We start from the raw sequence: 26097 nt of genomic DNA, 5'->3' as shown, positions 1-26097 counted from the left end.
GGATAGTATAAATACCCCCCAAATGACCCCATTTTGGAAAGAAGACATCCCAAAATATTCAGTATTCAAGTTTCCATTTCTTCTAACTTGCGACCAAAAAAAAAAAAAAAAATGAAATCTGCCACGGACTCACTATGCTCCTCTCTGAATACCTTGGAGTGTCTACTTTCCAAAATGGAGTCATTTGTGGGGTGTGTTCACTGTCCTGGCATTTTGGGGGTGCCTAATTGTAAGCACCCCTGTAAAGCCTAAAGATGCTCATTGGACTTTGGGCGCCTTAGCGCAGTTAGGCTGCAAAAAAGTGCCACACATGTGGTATTGCCGTACTGAGGAGAAGTAGTATAATGTGTTTTGGGGTGTATTTTTACACATACCCATGCTGAGTGGGAGAAATATCTCCGTAAATGACTTTTTTTTTTTACACACAAAAGTCATTTACGGAGATATTTCTCCCACTCAGCATGGGTATGTGTAAAAATACAAGGTATTCAGTTAGGAGTATGGTGAGTTCATAGAAGATTTTTTTTTCTTGTCACAAGTTAGCGGAAATTGATTTTTATTGTTTTTTTCACAAAGTGTCATTTTTCACTAACTTGTGACAAAAAATAAAATCTTCTATGAACTCACTATACACCTAACAGAATACCTTAGGGTGTCTTCTTTCTAAAATGGGGTCACTTGTGGGGTTCCTATACTGCCCTGGCATTTTACAGGCCCAAAACCGTGAGTAGTCGGGAAACCAAATTTATCAAAATGACTGTTCAAGTAAGCATCTGCAAATTTTGATGACAGGTGGTCTATGAGGGGGCAAATTTTGTGGAACCGGTCATAAGCAGGGTGGCCTCTTAGAGGACAGGTTGTATTGGGCCTGATCTGATGGATAGGAGTGCTAGGGGGGTGACAGGAGGTGATTGATGGGTGTCTCAGGGGGTGGTTAGAGGGGAAAATAGATGCAATCAACGCACTGGGAAGGTGATCGGAAGGGGGTCTGAGGGTTTGGCCGAGTGATCAAGAGCCCACACGGGGCAAATTAGGGCCTGATCTGATGAGTAGGTGTGCTAGGGGGTGACAGGTGGTGATTGATGGGTGTCTCAAGGTGCGATTAGAGGGGGGAAATAGATGCAAGCAATGCACTGGCGAGGTGATCAGGGCTGGGGTCTGAAAGTGTGGGCGGGTGTTTGGGTGCCCTAGGGGCAGATAGGGGTCTAATCTGATGGGTATCGGTGACAGGGGCTGATTGATGGGTGATCAGTGGGTGATTAGATGGCAGAACAGATGTAAACAATGCACTTTGGAGATGATCTGAGGGTAGGTCTGGGGCAATCTGATGGTGTGGGTGGGTGATCAGATTGCCCGCAAGGGGCAGGTTAGGGGCTGATTGATGGGTGGCAGTGACAGGGGGTGATTGATTGACAGGTGATCAGTGGGTTATTACAGGGAAGAACAGATGTAAATATTGCACTGGCGAATTGATAAGGGGGGGTCTGAGGGCAATTTGAGCGTGTAGGCGGGTGATTGGGTGCCTGCAAGGGGCAGATTGGGGTCTAATCTGATGGGTAACAGTGACAGGTGGTGATAGGGGGTGATTGATGGGTAATTAGTGGGTGCTTAGAGTAGATAACAGATGTAAACACTGCACTTGGGAGGTAATCTGATGTCGGATCTGCAGGCGATCTATTGGTGTGGGTGATCAGATTGCCCGCAAGGGGCAGGTTAGGGGCTGAATGATGGGTGGCAGTGACAGGGGGTGATTGATGGGTGATTGGCAGGTGATCAGTGGGGATAGATGCATTCAGTACACGGGGAGGGGGGGGTCTGGGGAGAATCTGAGGGGTGGGGGGGTGATCAGGAGGGAGCAGGGGGCAGGGTTAAAAAAATAAAATAGCGTTTATAGATAGTGACAGGGAGTGATTGATGGGTGATTAGGGGGGTGATTGGGTGCAAACAGGGGTCTGGGGGGTGGGCAGGGGGGGTCTGAGGGGTGCTATGGGCGATCAGAGGGAAGGGGGGGGGGGCAGGATCAGTGTGCTTGGTGCAGACTAGGGTGGCTGCAGCCTGCCCTAGTGGTCCCTCGGACACTGGGACCACCAGGGCAGGAGGCAGCCAGTATAATACATACATTACAAAGCCTATTATACGGTTTACATGCGGCGATCCGGGTGCTAGTAACCCGCCGGCGCTTCCGAACGGCCGGCGGGTTACAGCGCGAGGGGGGGGCGGAGCCAGTCGCCGGCAGCTGATCGCGTCACGAATGACGTGATCGCTGCATAACCACGCCCGCAGCCGCCCCCGCCGATGGGCGTATTGCTGTCGTTTAGGCCCGGACTTTGCCGCCGCCCATTCGCTGGGGGCGGTCCTTAAGTGGTTAAAAATCCCTAAATGGAAAAATGCTCCTTTATGTACAGATAAAATATCACCATACATTGTACTAGGGACACAATTTAAACGTTGTAATAATCGGGACAAATGGGCAAATAAAACGTGTGGGTTTTATGTATCAAAGCACGTTTTATTTTAAAACTATAATGGCTGAAAACTGAGAAATAATCATTTTTTTCTTTTTTCCTTATTATTCCCTTTACAATGCATATAAAATAAAATTCATAGCAAAAACTACCACCCAAAGAAAGCCTAATTTGTGGTGAAAAAAACAATATATAGATCATTTCAGTGTGATAAGTAACAAAGTTATCGCTAAATGAATGGAGGAACACTGAAATGTGAAAGTTGTTTTGGTTTTTAAGGAAAAAAACCTGTGATCCTGAAGTGGTTAATTTCCATAAAAAAAAACACAACAACAACAAAAAAAAACAACTAAAAAACAGAGCAATTTTCAAACCCAACTCCTCCCATTCATTCACCAATAACTTACTTTTCACACTGAAATGATCTACTTTTTTTTGCCACAAATTAGGCTCTCTTTGGGTGGTACTTTTTGTTAAGAATTATTTTATATTCATTTTAAAAAGGGAAAAAGAAAAAAAAAATTCTCAGTTTTCGGCCATTACAGTTTTAAAATAAAATTTGCTGCTGTAGATAATACCCACACATATTAGCACATTTGTCTGGGTATTATTAACTTTAAAAATTGTGTCCCTTCTAACATTTATGGGGATATTTTATCTGGAAATGAAGGATGAAATTAAAGTTTTATATATACCGTATATACTCGCAAGCAAGCCGACCCGCATGTAAGCCGACACCCCAACTTTCACCTGAAAAAAAACAGGGAAAAATGATTGACCCCCATATAAGCCGGGGGTAGGAAATGCTGGCCGCCTTATTTCCCTAGTGTGTCCCAGTATCGCTAGTATTATAGTGCTCAGTATAGCCAGTATAGTGCTCAGTATAGCCAGTATAGTGCCCCGTATAGCCAGTATGGTGCCCCGTATAGCCAGTATGGTGCCCCGTATAGCCAGTATGGTGCCCCGTATAGCCAGTATGGTGCCCCGTATAGCCAGTATGGTGCCCCGTATAGCCAGTATGGTGCCCCGTATAGCCAGTATGGTGCCCCGTATAGCCAGTATGGTGCCCCGTATAGCCAGTATGGTGCCCCGTATAGCCAGTATGGTGCCCCGTATAGCCAGTATGGTGCCCCGTATAGCCAGTATGGTGCCCCGTATAGCCAGTATGGTGCCCCGTATAGCCAGTATGGTGCCCCGTATAGCCAGTATGGTGCCCCGTATAGCCAGTATGGTGCCCCGTATAGCCAGTATGGTGCCCCGTATAGCCAGTATGGTGCCCCGTATAGCCAGTATGGTGCCCCGTATAGCCAGTATGGTGCCCCGTATAGCCAGTATGGTGCCCCGTATAGCCAGTATGGTGCCCAGTATAGCCAGTATGGTGCCCAGTATAGCCAGTATGGTGCTCAGTATAGCCAGTATGGTGCTCAGTATAGCCAGTATGGTGCTCAGTATAGCCAGTATGGTGCTCAGTATAGCCAGTATGGTGCTCAGTATAGCCAGTATAGTGCTCAGTATAGCCAGTATAGTGCTCAGTATAGCTAGTATTATAGTGCTCAGTATAGCTAGTATTATAGTGCTCAGTATAGCTAGTATTATAGTGCTCAGTATAGCTAGTATTATAGTGCTCAGTATAGCTAGTATTATAGTGCTCAGTATAGCTAGTATTATAGTGCTCAGTATAGCTAGTATTATAGTGCTCAGTATAGCTAGTATTATAGTGCTCAGTATAGCTAGTATTATAGTGCTCAGTATAGCTAGTATTATAGTGCTCAGTATAGCTAGTATTATAGTGCTCAGTATAGCTAGTATTATAGTGCTCAGTATAGCTAGTATTATAGTGCTCAGTATAGCTAGTATTATAGTGCTCAGTATAGCTAGTATTATAGTGCTCAGTATAGCTAGTATTATAGTGCTCAGTATAGCTAGTATTATAGTGCCCCGTATAGCCAGTATAGTGCCCCGTATAGCCAGTATAGTGCCCCGTATAGCCAGTATAGTGCCCCGTATAGCCAGTATAGTGCCCCGTATAGCCAGTATAGTGCCCCGTATAGCCAGTATAGTGCCCCGTATAGCCAGTATAGTGCCCCGTATAGCCAGTATGGTGCCCCGTATAGCCAGTATGGTGCCCCGTATAGCCAGTATGGTGCCCCGTATAGCCAGTATGGTGCTCAGTATAGCCAGTATGGTGCCCAGTATAGCCAGTATGGTGCCCAGTATAGCCAGTATGGTGCTCAGTATAGCCAGTATGGTGCTCAGTATAGCCAGTATGGTGCTCAGTATAGCCAGTATAGTGCTCAGTATAGCTAGCATAGTGCTCAGTATAGCTAGTATTATAGTGCTCAGTACAGCTAGTATTATAGTGCTCAGTATAGCTAGTATTTTAGTGCTCAGTATAGCTAGTATTATAGTGCTCAGTATAGCTAGTATTATAGTGCTCAGTATAGCTAGTATTATAGTGCTCAGTATAGCTAGTATTATAGTGCTCAGTATAGCTAGTATTATAGTGCTCAGTATAGCTAGTATTATAGTGCTCAGTATAGCTAGTATAGTGCTCAGTATAGCCAGTATAGTGCTCAGTATAGCCAGTATAGTGCTCCGTATAGCCAGTATAGTGCCCCGTATAGCCAGTATAGTGCCCCGTATAGCCAGTATAGTGCCCCGTATAGCCAGTATAGTGCCTAGTATAGTGCCCAGTATAGCCAGTATAGTGCCCAGTATAGTGCTCAGTATAGCCAGTATGGTGCTCAGTATAGCCAGTATGGTGCTCAGTATAGCCAGTATGGTGCTCAGTATAGCCAGTATGGTGCTCAGTATAGCCAGTATGGTGCTCAGTATAGCCAGTATGGTGCTCAGTATAGCCAGTATGGTGCTCAGTATAGCCAGTATGGTGCTCAGTATAGCCAGTATAGTTAGTATAGTGCACAGTATAGCTAGTATAGTGCTCAGTATAGCTAGTATAGTGCTCAGTATAGCTAGTATAGTGCTCAGTATAGCTAGTATAGTGCTCAGTATAGCTAGTATAGTGCTCAGTATAGCTAGTATAGTGCTCAGTATAGCTAGTATAGTGCTCAGTATAGCTAGTATAGTGCTCAGTATAGCTAGTATAGTGCTCAGTATAGCTAGTATAGTGCTCAGTATAGCTAGTATAGTGCTCAGTATAGCTAGTATAGTGCTCAGTATAGCTAGTATAGTGCTCAGTATAGCTAGTATAGTGCTCAGTATAGCTAGTATAGTGCTCAGTATAGCCAGTATAGTGCTCAGTATAGCCAGTATAGTGCTCAGTATAGCTAGTATAGTGCTCAGTATAGCACCTGGTGCTGAAATTAAGTTTTCAGGGGCATAGATACACAATACAGCAGTCAGGAAAAGGTTAAACAATTCCAGTTTCCTGGCAGCCCTGCTGATCTGTTTGGCTGCAGTAGTGTGAATCACACCAGAAACAAGCATGCAGGTAATCTTGTAAGATTTGACAAAAAACACCTGATCCGAATGCTTGTTCAGGGGCTAAAAGTAGTAGAAGCAGAGGATCAGCAGGATTGCCAGGCAACTAGTATTGCTTAAAAGTAAATATGGAAGCTTCCATATCCCTTTCACTTCAGGGTTCCTTTAAAGCACTGACTGCTGCTATAAATATGGCAATTTGGTGGAATATAAAGACATGTTTATATCAGACATTCTTTATCAAGAGGCCCTATAGAATATTTTATCTTTTAGGTATAGTTTTTTTTTTCTGATCATAGGTTCCCTACCCTAGTTTGCCAACAATAAACATGCTACCAGTCTTGTCCTGCCTGTGGGCTTATTACAGTTTATAGGTTAGCGATACCTGTCAGAATATAAAGCAACATCAACTCTTACTTCTCAAATAATGGAGTTCACTTTAAGAATTAGTAGTGAGGCAAATCCTCCTGACTCACAGTAAACTCTGATGTAACGAGCCATAAAAACATATCTGTACTGTAAAGACAAAGTCCACACGCCCAGTGTGCCGTGCATAAGACAGATACCACGACTAGCCAGTTAGCACTGTAAGGAAGAGGGAGAGGAAGTGGCTTGTCTGTATTACTGAAACACGGATGCTATCAGCTGCAAACAGTTGTGATTAGAGAAGCCAGAGGCTGCTTAGACAGCACACATACATCAAAATCCGGGTGACTGCTTTGCATTCTGGAAACAGAAACCAGCCTGGGGAATACCACAGCCTCGTACAAAATAACACAGCCCTGTACAGAAGACCTATCCCACAGATCTCTCTCAAAAAAAAAAAAAACACCCACAACCTGATCTGTAAGCAAACCTGGTGACTAACTTAATTGGGTCTTCTTCCAGCCTTCCCAATCCCCCCGACCCCCCCCCCCCCCCCCCCCACCAACCGCAAAAATGTTTAGTAGGTCTCAGCATCCTCAGAGTTCCCACCATTGTCCTGCTTGCAGCTACGAAATTTCTGGAGCTCCATTGCGCATGCATGGTCCTGTCTTTGCATGCTTCACATTTGCACGCATTCTTTTAAAAGCAGCGCACACACAGGCATTAGGAGCTTGAACCGACAAGACAACGCATGCGTAGTTGACGTGACTGGAGCTCCAGTTGCAGGAATTTCAGACCTGACAGCAGAAGAATGAAGGGGGTGCCTTCCACCGACATCTTTTCCAGCATGCTGGCTCAATCACATTAATCGATTCGGATTTGAAGTCTTCCTTTCACTTGATCTCATCTCTGCCACATAACTACTGTTTTGTAACAGTGCTAACAAACCATAAAAGGTGTTGGTTAGCACACCATTAGTTACATGCAGAAGTGTTTATTCTTCAATGCAGGTGTCTTCATTCTTTATTTTTGAATTCAGTGCCTTTGAATGTAATGCTGGGTACATATGATACGTTTTTCCGCTCGATAGATGGATTAGATAGATTTTGGACATGTCCGATGTTCCTTCCGATTGATTCTGCGCTCGATTTCTCATAGAAGTGAATGGAAAAAGATAAGAAAAATAAGCGGAAAATAAGAGAATCGAACGCAAAAAACGATCAGGTGGAAAATAGAGCGGAAAAACATATCGTGTGTACTCAGCATAACAGAAACCCTGATAATCCTCCATAAAAATAGAAGACTAGCCAAAACCTGTCAGTTATGCTAGGTACACACCATACATTTTTTAGGCAGATAGATTGTTCGCTAGATTTCAGTCATGCCTGATATTATTTGATCTTTTTTTCTGGTCAATTTCTCATAGAAGTGAAATGAAACAGATAAAAAGATGAGAATCGAGCGGGAAACCAACCGGAAAAATTGAATCAAATATCCATCGGATGGAAAAACCAACCGAAAAAACGCATTGTGTGTACTTAGCATAAGAGGTTCAGAGTTGATAGACCATAATGCCTGCTGTAAGTAACCGCTACATAGGAAGACATAATTATACAAAGTGCATTTACTCTGGGATAAGTGTACATCTTTTATGCACAATACACAAATTTAAAATGTTACAGTTTATCATAGTGTCCCTTTAAAGAGAACCTGTACCGAGTAAAAATATTTAAAATAAACAAACACATGAGGTAACTTCAAATGAACATTACATAGTTACCTTGCCATCAGTTCCTCTCAGAAGCTCACCATTTTCATCTGACAATGATCCCTTCGTTCTGACAACATTTTGTCAGAACTGAAATATATCAGTTGCTGTCAGTTATATATCAGTTGCTGTCATTTACAGCTGAGGAGGAGAACTGATGTGTCCATGTTTCCCTATGGCTCAAGTGGGCGATGTTACAGTTTAACTGTGTGCTGACCAGGAAGCTGTTATGGGGTAATGGCCATTTTCAAAATGGAGGACGGAAAATTCCATTGATCACAGTGGACGCAGGAGAGGAAAAGATAGATTGAAGAGTAGACTACACGGGAGGTATGTATGACTTGTGTATGTTTATTTTGACTTTTAATTTTCAATTCAGGTTTTCTTTAAGGATTTATCAATGGGTTCTATGGGTAGGTTACTTGGCTTTGCATTATCATACTATTTCTACAAAAAAGGGGTATCTGTGCCAGACAGAGCTGTCTGATGATCCCATTGTACAGCTGTGGAAGTCTGTGCACAAGGAAACCAGCAGGAAACAGATCAAGTAGTTTATAAAGCACCTTATCCGATAGCAGTTAACCAAACAGCCTATCAACAATTAAAAGCATCTTTGCAGGTGAGGGCATACACATGACTACAAAAAACATTTACCGGTATATATTAACCACTTTCCCCACCACTACAGTATATCTACGTCAGCTGTGGCACCCTCCAAGCCACAGCGACATAGATATACTGACCTGGCTGCAGCCCTGCTGTGCACGGTCGGGTGCTCTTTAGAGTGCACCCTCCGGCACTGTCAGCTGCAATACTAATTGGTGGAAGGGAACATGTTCCCTTTTGGCCAATTAGTCCACCCTTCTCCCATGAACGATCACTGCAGTAGTGAACTGCAGCGATCCTTCACTTGTCCCCCTCGGCGCACAAATAGTTTAAAAAATGCACAAGCAAGCAGCCACACTCACCTACCTCGTTCCTGCGACTATCCTGAAGCCTGATCCTCCGATCACCGCTCTGCAGTCAGCCGCATATTGCCGGAAACCTGGGTCCCGGCTTGATGACGTCATCGAGTGAGACTGCCTGCTTGTGCATTTAAACTATCATTAAACTATCTCTGCCTGATGGGGGGGGGGGGGGGGAATATGCAAAGGGGGCATACATGTTTACTGGGGGACATGAGTAACCAAGGGGGGGGGGGGTTACAAATTTTGCACATCTGGGGACCTGGGGGGGCATACCTTAATACTGGGGGCACATTTGGCTATAATGGGGGGCAGCGCTAATCCTGTGGGTACATCTGGCCATAATGGGGGTAATCCTGATCTGGGGACACATCTGGCTATAAAGAGGGGCACTATTCCTGGGAGTGCATCTGTCAATGTATTCTGGGGGTGGCAAACACAGGGCACTCATCTGGCTTTGCTGGGGGGCTGATATTGGAGACATCTAGCTATACTGGGGAGGTGGGGTGATACTGGGGACACATCTGGATATCCATACTGGGGCGACTTTAACTGGTGGCACAGTTTTTATGTCAATCACACTTTTAATTTTTTAACAGAAATTGGTAAAAATTGAGAAATAGTGATTTTTTTTTTCCTCCCCTTTTTCCCATTAACATGCATAGAGAGGAACATTTTACTTGGGACCAAATACCCCCCAATGAAAGCTTAGTTTGTCTTGAAAAAAAAAAAAAGATATATAGATCATTTATATGGCACGAGTACAAATGAAGTTATTGCTGATTAAATAGGGACACAGCTAAAGCGTCAAAACTGCTCAGGTCAATAAGGGGAAAACAAGGTCTGGATGCGAAGTGGTTAAAAAAAAAAATGTAAACACACAAAAAGCAAGAAACTTATGGGAGGTTGCAAGAGACTCCCTAGTATACGGACCATACAAGCCTGCTTTGTGCAGCATGTAAACGCATAACATGGGGCTGCACGCAGATAAGATACCTGATAAAGCCTGTAGCAAATTCCTGGGCTTGCCAGCACCAACTAGTCTGAAAACGCAGATGAAGAAAAACACTTCCTACATCCTCTCTGCTGCGGACGTAAGACACGCAAAGTTGGTGGGAGTAAATGTACCAGAATTTATAAAAAGCATGTGTTTTTATGCTTTGGAGTCACGACTGCTGTACAACATCCAAGTACAAGGCTGTTTGTTGCCCGTGAAGGGGCCTCTGCACAGGTGGCTGTGGGGGAGGAAGGAAAGGTAGCAAAAAGGATTGGCTGGCGCAAACATTTGTAATCAACCCAGCTGCTGGGAGATTCAGTAAATAACCCACCAAGTACTGTTCTTCGGTATTAAATTCTTTCTGAGATAACACTAATTTAAGAGTTATTCCCAGTATATTTTAGTGAAGTATGCTGCTTCAGGCATCGTTGCGTGAAATTCTTAATGATTTCAAATAAAATTGTATCACTTCTGCACAAACGTTTATGCAATTTATACATATCGTATATCCTTGAATAGAAGTCAACCGTTAGTATAGATGGACGCCACTAAAGCTGGATTTTTAAAGGGGAACTGTCGTGAAAATCTTAAAATTTAAAAACACATACAAATAAGAAGTACGTTTCTCCCAGAGTAAAATGAGCCATAAATTACTTTTCTATTTTGCTGTCATTTACAGTAAGTAGTAGAAATCTGACATTACCGACAGATATTGGACAAGCTCATCTTCCCATAGGGGGGGTTCTCAGGGTTTTCTTTAACATTTTACAAAGCCTGAATCAGAGTTTACACACTTAATATCCTATATAGAGGGCTAAAACATAACTTAATAAAAATATTAAAAATGTTAGAAGCCTGCGAGACGGCTGCTAATTTACAAAGGAAACTGAATAAACGCAAAGGCTGTGGGTACTATAATAAGTATGCGAGTCAGAAGGTGAGGTATTAACCACACCTACCCATCAGCTATGCACAATAAAGCATATATTACACACTACCCCCACCAACAACCCTTGTTGGTGGGAGTAGTGTGTAATATAGGTTTTATTGTGCATAGCTGATGGGTAGGTGTGGTTAACCCTCTGGGCGATAATCCCGAGCGGAGCTCGGGGTAAGCCGCCGCAGAGGATTTCTCAGGCCCGGGTGGGCCGATTTGCATAATTTTTTTTTGTTGCACGCAGCTAGCACTTTGCTAGCTGCGTGTATATACCGATCGCCGCCACTCCGCACTGATTTGCCGCTACCCGCCGTGCTTCAGCGAATGTCTTTATAAATAAAGGCTATGCTGAGAATCACCCATGAAGAGATGGACTAGCCCAAAACCTGTCGGTAATGTCAGATTTCTTCTACCTACTGTAAGTGACAGCAACATAGGAGAAAAAGTCATTTATGGCTCATTTTACTCTGGGAGAAATGTACTTATTTGTATGAGTTTTAAATTATGATTTTCACAACAGTTCCTCTTTAAGACAAGTCAGCCCAGGAAATGTATGGCTGCAAGGTGTGACCAGGAGACGGTTAATGACTGCACTGCATAGAATATTGCAGCCATTAACCCCTCCTGGTCCAAATGCAGCCAATAACCGCCGATCTACCGTCAAATTGCTTGCACATATCGGGTTAAAGTGAACCTAAAGCCTACCAAAAAAAATGAGATGAACTCACCTGGGGCTTCCCTCAGCCCCCTGCAGCCGATCGGTGCCCTCGCAGCTCCGGTCCGATGCTTCTGGACCCGCCGGCGACGACTTCCGGTTTCGCCGTCACCGGCCGACAGGCATGGGAACGCGACTGATTGTTCGCGTTTCCAGCCTGTATATCGCCCCCTATGCTGCTATTGCGGCCAGGAGGTCGCAATAGCAGCATAGGGGGCGATATACAGGCTGGGAACGCGAACAATCACTCGCGTTCCCATGCCTGTCGGTCGGTGACGGCCAAACCGGAAGTGTTAGCCGGCGGGTCCTGGGGCGTCAGAGCGGGGCTGCGAGGGCACCGATCGGCTGCAGGGGGCTGAGGGAAGCCCCAGGTGAGTTCATCTCATTTTTTTTGGTAGGCTTTAGGTTCACTTTAAGAGCTACTGTACGCACGCCTGATTATGAGCTGAGGTGGTTGTTATCGGCTTTTTATAGAGTGACCTGCACACATTTTCTAGTGGTGTTCTTGCCAGCTATCAGTTTCTAAATCAAAGTACAAATTGCTCTTAAGCCCCATACACATGCTTAAAGAGACTCCGTAACAAAAATTGCATCCTGTTTTTTATCATCCTACAAGTTCCAAAAGCTATTCTAATGTGTTCTGGCTTACTGCAGCACGTTCTACTATCACCATCTCTGTAATAAATCAACTTATCTCTCTCTTGTCAGACTTGTCAGGCTGTGTCTGGAAGGCTGCCAAGTTCTTCAGTGTTGTGGTTCTGTGATGCATCTCCTCCCTCCAGGCCCCTCTCTGCACACTACCTGTGTATTATTTAGATTATGGCCTCTTTTCTCTTATCTTTTACAAGCCGGATAAATCGTCCTCTGAGCTGGCTGGGCTTTCACATACTGAAGAATTACATACAGGCACAGCTGTCTGCACTCTGCAGGAAGAAACAGCCTGACACTTCAGTGGAAGATAGCTGCAGGGGGAAAGAAGCACACAAATGATCTCTTGAGATTAAAAAGGAAGGGTGTATACAGCCTGCTTGTGTATGGATGTATTTTCTATGTGTGGACATACTGTACATCAACCTACTTCCTGTTTTGATGGCCATTTTGTTTGTTTATAAACAAAGCTTTTAAAACTGTTTTTAACCACTTTTAATGCGGCGGGGAGTGGCGAAATTGTGACAGAGGGTAATAGGAGATGTCCCCTAATGCACTGGTAGGTTTACTTTTGTGCGATTTTAACAATACAGATTCTCTTTAATAGCAGTCTTTTATGCAGCACAATTGTTGACCAACTTTTGTTGTGAAAATTTGAAACCACTAAATTTTTTTTGTTGCTATTGTTCAAAAAGCTGATAAGACTGATAAGAAGTCAATCCAACAGTTGGATTGACTCAGTCTTATCTTTTTGAACAATAGCAAAATGCTCTTTTTTAGCCATTTCAACTTGTTTCACAAAAAAAGTTGGTCAACAATTGTGCTGCATAAAAGACTGCTGTTAAGCGTGTGTATGGGGCATTACTGTACTCAGATGCATCCTCTTCCTACACATCAGTTTCACAAAGCTGCATTGACTTAGCGACTGAAATATGGACACTACTACCATAAGAGTTTTAGGATATTCGCGTTGCGCATGCGTATTTTGTCATTACACTGCCACACAATTTCGTCTTTTCAGCCACAAGTAGTGAGCGCTATAGTGCCTCACTTCCTGCTTGGCCTGCTGCCAGACGGGAATTACCACGTATTTACGCAGAAATCCTCAAAGGCGGTTTTTGGAGTTTCGGTGCGATGCGACCCTGGCATCATACCGCAACAAAAAAAGCTAGTGCACAGTGAGAAGCCAGCCTTAGGACACCTGTAATTTGTGCAATTAAGATAGGCTTATGGAAGTTTGGCAGCTAGAAAAACATTCAATCTCCTGTAGCTGGGATAAGTACATAGTGTGTTTTGAAAAGTGCTGAAAAGCCATTTTTCAAGCACATGTGGGAAAGGAATAGTCAATTTAAAATTTAACTGCAGATCAGTTAAAATCTGTACCATTAATATGGGCACTAGTACATGCGAAAAATATTTCATCTTAGTTGTGATGAGCATAGAAGGTATTATAACCGTTTTCTTTCTGCGCATATTCTCATTTACCATAAGTGAATGTGCCCCATCAGAGCAGGACACACACACACATTATACACAGTACACACACACACACACACACACACACACACACACACACACACACTTGATTACTGAAAACCAGAAATCAGCTGTGGAGCTGTAATCCTTTACCACATTGCAAGCTAGCTTTGTACTGACTGATGCAGTACCTATGTGGCCAAATGACACATACCTGGGGCTTCCTCCAGCTCACTTCACGTTGATCGGTCATTTGCCTTCTTCGCAGGCAACCTGGATCCTCCGGTAGGCCCGGTAATCCTACCACATTAGGGAAAAGATAACTGGGTCTCCACCTGGATTTTGTGCAAATAGCTTGTGTTTTATTCACATCATAGCACAGAAACACAACGTTTCAGCCTCACTTGATAAAGGCCGTGCGTGAGGCTGAAACGTTGTGTTTCTGTGCTATGATGTGAATAAAACAAGCTAGTTGCACAAAATTCAGATGGAGACCCAGTTATCTTTTCCCTAATGTGACAGTTGCTGACATCACGTTGGATCCTTTGTATACTGGTTGACTCCCTGGTGATAAACGCTGTGGATGAGCTGGAGGTCTGCTGCTGCGATTTCCAGTAATTCTACCAGTCAGGGCGTAGTGCACATGCGTGGCCCAGTCACATGTGCACCCACCATCGCCTGGAGAGTTCTGCGACCGCGCGGTACTACTACGTAGGTGCAGAAAGTTTACGGCAGTGGGAGCATGCACGTCAGGACTGCGCCTGCACTGACTGGCGGAGTTAACAGACCACCTAGTAGAGGATCCAGGTGGCCTGGGAAGAAAGCAAGGGACCGACCAGCCTAATTTTTTGCTCATCTCAGGTACACTGATTTAGCTATAATTCTGCATTATTATTCTGGATAGGTTCCATGTATCAACTATGTATTGCTGCCCAGGGGTCAGGACCTACCCCAGAAAAACAAACAAAACACTACTGCACCTTTTGAACTGGAACACCTTGATCAGCACTGCCAGATGTCAGCAATCGGAATCCTCAGCAACATAAACCAGCACCGCAGTTTTAAGAACTGGGTCATCCCTGTTGAACCTTCGCCTCCCTCTGTGCCGCCCCTCTCTCCCCTTCAATGTCTCCTTAGGGATAATAGTAGTAGTAGATCTGGAGTGGCACACCTTACTGTACATGCAGGGTGGTGCACAACCTGGGTGTCAAGCCACACACCTAAGGTTACAACAAAAGTCCAGAATCTGTTTGCACACAATTTGTAAATTGCTGAAGTGGTTTATTCTTCACGTCATATCAACCCAGAAAGTGACAATTTTTTGGGGCCATGGAGAGTCCCCTTCATCGGAAAGTGCAAATACATTGTCTATGTCTGCACTCTCTGATGAAAGGGACCCTCCGTGGCCCCAAAACAATTGCCAATTGTGTTGATATATGACGTGAAGAATAAACCATGTCAACTTAGGAACAATAGATGCAAAGTGCGACTGGTGACTCTGTAGTATGGCAGCCTCGGCTCTTGGCTTTCAGACATCCCACCCTCCCTCCTTCCAGAACCTGTGTGAGCCAAAACCAAATCTGGGTACAACCACCCCTTGGAAAAATAAATGCTTCCGATTCAGACAGCAAGAAATTTTACATAGAAGAGATGCTGCTTGGAAAAAAAAAAAAAAAAAAAAAAAAAGTCTTTAACATGAACCAGAGGTCAAAATAAACTGATGAGAAACAATTGTACTAATCCTCCTATACTCCTAAAGCCGCATGCACACGCCTGACTTAAGTCAGCAGCCAATAACGACCGCCTCAGCTGACAAATCAGGTGTGTACAGCACCTGACAACGCCGGACGTCCAACCCATAAGTGATCCGTTGGATGTACCAAACCTCAGCAATACCGATCGACCCCCATCCGATGGTTTGGACCGCTGCCTTTTGTGACGTCACGCACGCACCGCTTGTCATCCCTCTGTCAACCCCTCACATAACAGCGTATCATCAGCTACACAGCTGACATGCGCGTGTGCAGCAGGGCTCAGCTATGACGCCCAAAGCGATCAACTCCTGATCCCCGACAAGCGACACGTGTTAGGCATGTGTACGAGCCCTAAATACGACTGTAGATATCCCATGGTATTTCATATTTAAACATTTACAAACTAGATTAAACATTTTATGGTCTTTGCTCAGTAGCAGTCTATTACATGTCCTAAAGTTAAAATACATGAACTATTGACTTTTTCTATCCCTCCCCTGAAGTTAAATTCTGCCAGGAAGACTTATGGCTGGAATTTGCTCATCAGTGATGTTTACAAGGTACCAACTAGAGAAGCAGTCACTTTTATGTCCGAAAATTAACCTTCTCAGGAAGCAAAATAAAAAAAGCCTGATAATGAATATGCTTTGCACTGTACATATACATTTCTCACATGTCGCCTCGGTACACATTAAATTGAATTAGAGAGGACTATTTTTGTTCCACTTGAAGCTCAGCTTGACTTTCATTTGTACAAAAAAAAAAAAGAAAAAAAGCCTTGGTAAAAAGCAGCCACAGCGAATGTTAAATACAAAGCTGCTTTTTCTCCACAGGCATTATGTAAGCTATATATCTTCTGATGAATAAGACACTGTAGACAAGGAGCATAGTTAGAACTGACACCTGCACAAGGAATTTAGCCTGGAGAAGCCCCACCCAGCGCCATTATGTGGAGAATCTTCTGATTAATGACAGTCCCTGTGATCAGTTTCCCAGGAAGGCTGTTTATTCTGCGGAGCAGCCGTATGTATTTCACCGTGTGAACAGCATCCTCTGCTTTCAAATGTATCCAGCAATGTCCACTACAACACAACACCCAATCTCACACAGCCATATGTCACCATGATAGCTCAGAGCCCACTCATGCTCTCAGGCAATACTGGTGTTTTCACACAACCATTCTTCACCCTTTACAGGCCACACTTTGATCTCCTGATTCAGGCACATACAACTCTATAGAGAAAGCTGAAAGTAAAGCCAGAACATGAGAAAGAAATATGCTCTGTGAACAGCTTTTTGCTGGTGGCATTTTTCCAATATATTTGAGCCCCAAGCTCGGGTAAAATTTTCTACATGCAGCCAATAGATCTTTTTAGATTGAAAACACTTGTTTATGCATAAGGTATTCCTGACTGGAGGCAACGCTACCCAAGGTAAGCGCAGATGGATCTACATACCTCTGTGCATTGTCTGTTCCTCTCCTCCTCCCATTAAGCACAGCTGGTTAATTGCCTTCTCAGTAACTTCAGAACTTTAGAAATAACCTGGGCTATTTTTCCCCCTTCCTCAGACCTACACAGAATGTAAATTTCTAAATCTCTTCAAACCCACAGGAGTATAGTGCTCCTAAATATATATGGTAAATACATCAGAGAGGAAATATGCCAATTCTGTCCAAAACAGACTTGCAACAAGGTTTGTAGAACAACTAGGACTAAGGCGACATATTTTGTCCTATACGCGTGAGCAGTTATTGCCGATTGTCCATTTGTCCGACATCCATTAAGAACCTTGAAGTCCTCCAATAGAAATATAAAGTACAGCAATACCTTCCTACAAATAAGAGGTAACAGAAGGTCATGACTTCTAGGATGCGTTCAAAAGCATGTCATACAGCATCACTGAAGGACAGTGCGCACTGCCTTGTAAAGCATTCCTAATGGCCAATGCATTAACGCAATACTGTACTAATTGAAAATTAGTATGCACAGGGTAAATCCATTTGATTGCTATGCAATTAGTTCTGATCCACTTCAGCGACTAGAGTTAAACTGGCATAACCATTGGTATTTTTATAAATCTGACCAATTTGATAAAATCTGCCAGTAATTTATTGCTCCAGCATATCTGATGGATTGACTTTAGATCAATTTTGAGCAGTTTATGGATCCATAGCAACAATACTGACTCAAACACCCATGTCCAGGCAGATCCAATTATAGTATTACAAAAAACTTAGGAAACAGAATGTAAGAAGTTAGTAGCAAGCTCTATGGAAGGAACCACTTTTGCAACATGTCGCTTTGGGAACCTCTAGGAAATGGCTGGCAAGGGAGCTCCTGAGCAGATATCTTAAGGCCACACTGCAAAAACACGAGTTGCTTTGTGATTTACTAGCACCTTTATAGGCACTTTCAAGCAGGAGTTGCCTTCTATTGGGATACAGACTTCTTACCGAGGTTAAATTAATAGTCCACCACATGAAAAATTACTGCAGCAGGAGTTTCATTAAAGTAAACAGCGTAAAATTATTTTCAAATTCACACATGTATCTGCAAATGAATACTGCATACTTACCTCACCATCAGTTCCTCTCAGAAGCACTCCATTCTCTTTAACCCAATTACTTTCAGTTCTGACAAGATCTTGTCAGACTTGTCTCTCAGAAAGCGCAAATCCTTAGGGCCCTTTTCACTATATATCAGTTATGACTAAAAGGACAACTGATGTGCAAGGTAATGTCCATATTTCCCTATAGCTCAAGCGATATTACTGGTTAACTAAGTGCTGACCCAGAATATGTTAAGGTCACAGCAGGCAAACTGGACTTGGAAGAGGAGAGGGAGATTGATAAGCAGACTACGCAGGAGGCAAGTAGGACGTGTGTGTTTATTTTGACATTTTTCAGTTCAGGTTTGCTTTAAAGCCAGTACCGTGAACTGGCCTCATTGAGCAAAATAGGGCTCATATTATACAAGAACTTTGTTACAGCTGCAGAGCACAAATTAATGTCAGGAATAATTCGCTTTTGAATTAGCCTAAAACCGCACGTATACATCAAACTAGCCCCAAATGAGCTTCAGACATCAGGTAATTAAATGACCTCACATACTGATATATAGATAGATCTCTATCTATCTATCTATCTATCTATCTATCTATCTATCTATCTATCTATCTATCGGGCACCTACAGAGGACTATGGATATGGATCAATGTATAATAATAATAATAATAAAATGACATGAGAAAGCCAGTTAGGGCTGCTCAGATCTATTCATTCACAATTTACAGGAGAAGTTGGGGAGAAAGCTTACACCATGTATAGTTTACAGCAGTTTTTGGCTAACTACAGGATCTAATTAAACCAGTAGTAGCTCAGTCAACTACAGTTGTGTTCAAAATTATTCATTGAAATTGAGTTTTTGGCCAATTTGACATTGATTTTGATCATTTCAGTCATCTTGTTTGCAATTAAATCAAAGGGCACTTGTAAGTCAGACAAATAACAAAATTTATAATGAAATAACCACAAATGTCTTTCCTGTGCTCACATTATCAGTTTTATTCAACCCCCAAGGGACATGCATTTTGAGTAATTAGTACAACATCCTTTTCCAGCTATAACAGCTTTTAAACGTGAAGCATAGCTTGACACAAGTGTCTTGCAGCGATCTATGGGTAGCTTAGCCCATTCTCCATGGGCAAAAGCTTCCAGTTCAGTCACATTCTTAGGCTTGCGCGCTGCAACTGCTTTCTTTAAGTCCCAACAGAGGTTCTCAACTTCAATAAACAATTTTTAACACAACTGTAGTTGACTGAGCTACTACTGGTTTAATTAGACACAAGACACTTGTGTCAAGCTATGCTTCACGTTTAAAAGCGGTTATAACTGGAAAAGGATGTTGTACTAATTACTAAGAATGAATGTCCCTTGGGGGTTGAATAAAACTGATGATGTGAGCACAGAAAAGACATTTCTGGTTATTTCATTATAAATGTTATGTTATATTTGTCTTTGGTTTAGCATGGCCACACAAAAAAAAAAAAAAAAAAAATCCAAAACCCTAGACAGATGCAAGCACTTTATTAGACTTTGCTGAAAGATGTCAGCAATGTTCAAGTAAGGCAGTTGTCAGGTTCACTACAGATGTCTCACCTGAGTGCTCGGCTGAGCTTGTCATAGTTCATTTGCGGTTTACACTTCCGCCGGCCCCACAGCCTGGCCACTTCATCGGGGTCCTTGATGACAAATTCCCCATACTCCCCCTGCTGCCAGGCAATGACATGGCGGAACTCCTCCTTCTGCAGCAGCTCCAAGATGAAGTGCCACAGCTGGATCTGACGAGAGCCCGGGCTGGACTCTGCCTTGTATGCCCAGTCAGGGAAGTGATAACCTGAAGATTGTCAAAGAAATCAAATAAATGATAAAAAGAAAAAAAAAAAAAAACAGACAAATGATCGCAAAAGAAATGATCAGACAAAAACATGGGAAACTAAAAAAACACATTTAAGCAGAACATGTACACAAAAAAAATAGAGAAGAGCAGAGATAGATTAGAATTGCCAGCATTAGACAGAAGCACAACAACCTACACACAATGAACATCAAGAGACATGGTTCTCTGCAGAAGACACTGGCCTGCTAACAGAGTGTGAGCTATAGATTAATATACCGTAATGTGGTCTGTGTACGACACATGGCTGTAGAGTGATAGGACCCTTAAAGGGAACCTAAACTGAGAAGGATATGTATTTTCCTTTTAAAATAATACCAGTTGCCTGACTCTACTGCTGATCCTGTGTCTAATACTTTTAGCCACAGCCCCTCAACAAGCATGCAGATCAGGTGCTCTGACTGAAGTCAGACTGGATTAGCTGCATGCTTGTTTCAGGTGTGCGATTCAGCCACTACTGCTAAGGGATAAGCAGGACTGCAAGGCAACTGGTATTGTTTAAAAGGAAACATCCATTTCCCTCTCAGTTAAGGTTCCCTTTAAAAAGGGATTAACTTTTTTAAGTTTCACTTACCTGGGGCAAAGGCAAAAGTTCTACCGTCTACTCTGCCACCATGCTGCTCTTAACATTTTGTACTTTAAAATCAAACCTGGCTGCCAACTTTGTTTTTAGGAGCAAGTATTGCTAAACAAGCAGGTTAAACTCATGAAAGATATTTTAATACATATGCCTCAACGCTTCAAGCTTTTTAGTAAACCAAGGTGCGATAATCTGGTTCACCAGTTATAATACAGGGATCTAGAAATGGAGGAATGATTACCTTTATCCAAGATCTCAACATACTTTGCAGACATCATGGCTGCTCACTACATTAAAGTGATAACTCAAGCATTAGTGCAAAGTCTAAAATCTTACTCGCTACCCGTAGTCGCTATACATTACCATTTAAAAATATATAAATACAGCAGCACTAGCACTGACCACTAGAAACTTTTGTCTTGGCGAATGGTTTTGTTTTGTGCAATTTAATCTATTCTGTGAATATAGATGGCATTCACCCAAAATTACAAGGCTTGCTCCTTACCTAGAGGTCAAGAGCCAGAGGGAAAGAGAACAGTGGTCCTTTGACTGCTGACCACTAAATGTTTTCCAAATTCTAAAGCTATGTACTGCAGTTAAAGTCAGTGTGGAGTGCTAATAACTACTGTAAAGCTTCCACTAATACTAGAATTTCAGCTTTAGTGAGCGGGAATTAATGGTAAAATGACATGCAGAGTGTTTTAGGTTTTAATGCATTTTTTTTTTTTTTGCATTTGGACAACTTTAGGGCCAGCACATTTCTTATGAATCATGGCTCATTTTTGTACTTCTTATAACATGACTCTTTTCAAACTTAGGTGTGTGCTTTACAAATGAAAGTGTTCAGAGCCGGGACAAGGTCCTCCAGCACCCAAGGCTGAGACACCAAAGTGCGCCCCTCCATCCCTCCCACCCCAGCTGCCACACACTGATTGCTATTAGACTAAGAGGGCCACAGGGCCCACAACCTCCCCAACACCTTAATATCTAGTTATCTAGCTTGCAGTCACTGCTATGTATCCCCTTTTCTTATTTCTTTCTGCTTCTTACACAATTAGGAATGACAGCTGAATGAATTGTGCGCCCCCTCCTACACTGCGCTCTGAGGCTGGAGCCTCTCCAGCCTATGCCTCGGCCCGGCCCTGAAAGTGTTTACACCTGTTGTCTTAAAAAAAAAAAAAAAGACATAAATGAAAGTGCCGTCACCAGCACTGAGTGTTATACCATCAGAAACATTGTCATACAGCACAGAATATACATGTGCAACAAACTGGAAAAGCTGTGTCAACAAAAGCAAAGAAAAACAATGTGTAAAAATATCAAGCGAGAAAAACAGAAATCACAGCAGTGAAGGAGCACAGAGACAATTTGGCAGTTTAAGTAGACATTGAATGATAACAGCAGGAACATTTTATATATCATATACTGACAAAAGTAGGCATGTACTCTATCTTTACTTTAACCTCCCTGGTGTTATGATTATTTACAGATTCCGGGTCTAAAAGCCAAGCAATTGTTTTCCACAAGCTTTTAGACCCTAAAAAAACAAGAAAAAAAAAAAAAAACACAAACATACCAGAGAAAGATTTGCAGCAGCTCCTGCATATAACTCACTCAGGAACGGAATTTACCATTCTGTGCTGTGGATTTTCGTCCAGAGCCTGACGCAGGATTACTGCTAAGGAGCTAAAGCAACGCTGTGATTGATAGCAATAACTAAAAAGGTGAGCAGAAGTGGACAAATAAAAAAGGGAACCCGGGGTGCGAGGACCATGAAGGCTGGCCTCAATTTCCTTTTAAACAATGCAAATTGCCAGGATGTCCTGCTGATCATCTGCCTCTAAAGGTGTCCATACATAGAGAATGTATGGGCTGATCGACCAAGTGGCCAATCTCTCTGATCGTAGAGAGAGATCAATTTTCTAACCATACACCGCAAGGTGATTCTTGATCGATTTCAGCATGATCTTCTTGATAAATGGATCATTCCCCAGTTTACCTGACTTATTTGGTACACAAAAAGGAAGTTGCAGGGCATGCTGGGTTGTCCTTTTTTGTTTCTGTAATTCCCCACAGACTTAACTAATGCAGCCTGATTGTCTGAAGCCTCTCTCTTCTGTTTTCCACAACTCTGTTCCTCTCTGATTGGCCAATATTTCTCATGTTGAGACAATGCACTTTCTATAGCGACAGGCAAAGGAGACTAAGGGAGGAAATTACATCAGAATTGGCTTCAAAATAGCCTCACTTAAATTTGGAAATGCTAAGAAGGGTTTTCTTTTTTTTTTTACCTTAGAAAGTCACTAAAATCAAAACGTGGACAGTGCAATACATATGTTATGTAAGTAGAGCAAGTATTTATCTACTTTTGTGTTTTTTTTCCTGAGATAGTATAGCTGACAGCTCCTCTTTTAAGAGTTTAGCCTGTGTAATACCCCCTCATTTGTGTTTAATCACTAGTTGTAATATGATCTTCCCATGTCACATGACTGCCTATGGCAGATAAGCCCATTTGAAAGTACAGGCTGTAAACAATTTGTCTGCTTCCAGGAATAAGAAACTGCAGATTTATTTCAGGATTTGTATCAGCTATAACCAAGAAATGTTTTTTGTTTAAAGGTTATTATGCTGTTGTGTATCTTTTAGGAGCAGAGAGGAGCTCTGAGTTCATGTCCACTTTAGAAAGCTCTTGCAGCGTGAACCAGGCCTAAAGGTTGTTGGGGGAAGCTGTAAAGACAGCCTATACTTTTCCCATACTATAAAGAGGCCAAGCACACCTGCGCAGATGAAATGGTTACCTGAACTGACCAAAATAAGTGCCCACTAGCCGTACTATTTTCAGCAAAGACTTGCCCACATGATCAGAAAAATTTGATCGGATTGGCAGAAAAACCTTTATGTCCCAAAACAACTGCACCATTCTAATTGGGATTGTTTGACGACAATTTAATCAATCGGAAAACTTTGTGTTTTGTTGAGGTTTAATAAATGTATTATGACAGGTTATTTCCGACTGCTTTTCTCAGATTGCTTGGGCGACTACTTGATGAAAATTGTACTGTTAGTGAGCACCTTAACATAAATCAGGCAAAATAAATTGCATGTCTGTAGCAAGCTTTGGCATCTGTTTATGGTCACATGCGTTCCTTTATACCCTCTGAGGTCAACAATCGCCTGGTCAAGAACAGAAGGGGAGATCTCCTCACTGTGCTCCCAGGCCACAACAACTAAAAGTAAAGTGTGCGTCATGACCAGTTCCCTGGTACTGTAGGGGCCACAAATCCAATATGATGAGCAAAAGGGGTGGTACCACACAAAATAGTTCTAGCTCAAAAATATGTCTGTCTCTATGCTGTGATAGAGATAGATATACAGATAGATATTTGAGCTATAATTAGCTCTGTGTGGTGCCGCTCCTTCCTCTTATGCAACAAAGACCTGACAAAGCTCCAGGTCTTACCCAAAGTACATCTGTGAGGCACAATATATCAGCATGCATTAAGGCCCAATCACATGACCAGCCTGCAGAAATATATTTGTGATAAGTCAAAAAGCGGATCTGAACTCAGAACTTCCTCTCTGCTCTATTAAATAAATCTCCAACGTTTCTACTTCCTGCTTTTATGGAAGCAGACATATGGTTAACAGCCTGTGCTTTCAAACTAGCTTATCTGCCGTAGCAGTCAGCTGACGCTATGGAGAGATCAAACTACAACTTGTTATTAGCCACAGATGAGGGGGAATTAGACAGGCTAAACTCTCTACATGCATAGTGCATTTCTCTAGGTTTTTCTTCTGCCCTGTGCAAGTGTTCAGGTCCACTTTAACATGAAGTGTCTAATTATAGTTTATAAAGTGAATCCGGAAAGTATTCATAGTGCATCACTTCCACATTTTTTTATGTTACAGTCTTATGCCAAAATAGGATTAAATAGATTTCTCCCCTTAGAATTCTACACAAATACCCCATAATGGCAACATGAAAAAAAAGTTTGAGGTAACAAAACTTTTTGAGAAAGCACATGCAAGTATTCACAGCCTTTGCCATGATGCTCAGAATTGAGCTCAGGTGCATCCTGTTTCCTCTGATCATCCTTGAGATTTTTCTGCTGCTTATTTGGAGTCCCCCCTGTGGTAAATTCAGTTGATTGGATTGATCGAGAAACAAAATCCTGGCCTTATGAGACAAAGACTGAACTCTAGTATGAATGCCAGACGTCACGTTGGGAGGAAACCAGGCACCACTAATTACCTGGCCAATACCATCCTTACAGTGAAGCATGGTGGAGGCAGCATCATGCTAAGGAGATGATTTTCAGCAGCAGGAACTGGAAGACTAGTCAGGATAAAGGGAAAGACTGCAGCAATGTACAGAGTCATCCTGGATGAAAACCTGCTCCAGAGGGCTCTTGAACTCAGACTGGGGCGACTGTTCATCTTTCAGCAGGACAACAATCCCAAGCACAGAGACAAGATATCAAAGGAGTGTCTTTAGGACAACTCAGAATATCCTTGGGTGACCTTGCCCCTTGGGCGACCTTGCCAAAGCCCAGACTTTCTGGAGAGATCTTAAAATGGCTGTGCACAGACGCTTCTCATCCAACCCGATGGAGCTTGAGGTGCTGCAAACAGAAATGGGCAAATTGCCCAAGTAGAGGTGTGCCAAGCTTGTAGCATCATATGTAAAACGACTTGAGGCTGTAATTGCTGCCAAAGGTGCATTGACAAGTATTGAGCAAAAGCTGTAAATACTTATGTGCATGGGATTTCTCAGTTTTTTCTATTTTTAATACATTTGCCAAAACCTCAAGTAAACTTTTTCCCCTGTTGTCATTATGGTGTGTTGTGTGTAGAACTGAGGAGAAAAAAAATGAATATAATCCATTTTGGAATAAGGCAAAAAAAAAAAAAAAAAAAAAAAAAAAAGAAGTGGAAAGGTGGTGCACTGTGAACACTTTCCAAATGCACTGTTTGTCAGTGAAATGCAGCCCCACACATGCACGACTGTTACCAGCAGGGATGGGAACGGCTGTAAAGGTCACAGTGACGGAGCACTGCTGGATTCCGAGTAATACTTGGTCCATGGAAGGGGGGGGGGGGGGGGGGCAGCTAACTTACCCTTGTCGCTGCCTATAGCTGATGGGCTCTATGTTGCTCCAATACTTTTCTCTTTCCAGATTTGAAAGAGGAAGCATAGGAAAATTGGACCACCATGTGGAGCGCATCAGCTACAAGGGCAAGGTAACTGTCCCGTCGCAGCCCGTAAATTTTATTTGTAATCTGAAGGCAGAATCCTGCCTAACAGTGACCACAGGATTTTGAAACAACATTAGACAACAGTGAACGAGAGTCATACAAACAGGCTTTTGCAACCTAGTAGCTTACATCAGTTTTGTCAAAAACTTGACCTCGGGGACCATTAAAGGAATCATCAAGCATAATAAAACATAGCTGATTTACTTACCCGGGGCTTCCTCCAGCCCCTTGCAGTACACATGTCCCATGCTGCATCTCTGATCGCAGCCGCC

At 42.7% G+C, this 26097-nt stretch overlaps 1 protein-coding gene across 1 annotated transcript in view; it reads right to left on the bottom strand.

Moving 5' to 3' along the window:
* Positions 1–26097, bottom strand: part of LOC137532672 (ETS translocation variant 3-like) — a 56995-nt gene that overhangs the window by 11656 nt on the left and 19242 nt on the right. Inside the window, exon 3 of the mRNA XM_068253469.1 lies at positions 19692–19929. Within this exon, the coding sequence (XP_068109570.1) occupies positions 19692–19929 (238 nt within the window). The remainder of the gene's footprint in view (positions 1–19691; positions 19930–26097) is intronic.

Source organism: Hyperolius riggenbachi, chromosome 9 (assembly GCF_040937935.1).
Source record: "Hyperolius riggenbachi isolate aHypRig1 chromosome 9, aHypRig1.pri, whole genome shotgun sequence".
Taxonomy (NCBI): domain Eukaryota; kingdom Metazoa; phylum Chordata; class Amphibia; order Anura; family Hyperoliidae; genus Hyperolius; species Hyperolius riggenbachi.
Note: the sequence above shows the minus strand (reverse complement) of the source record. Positions and strands in the feature narration are given on the sequence as shown.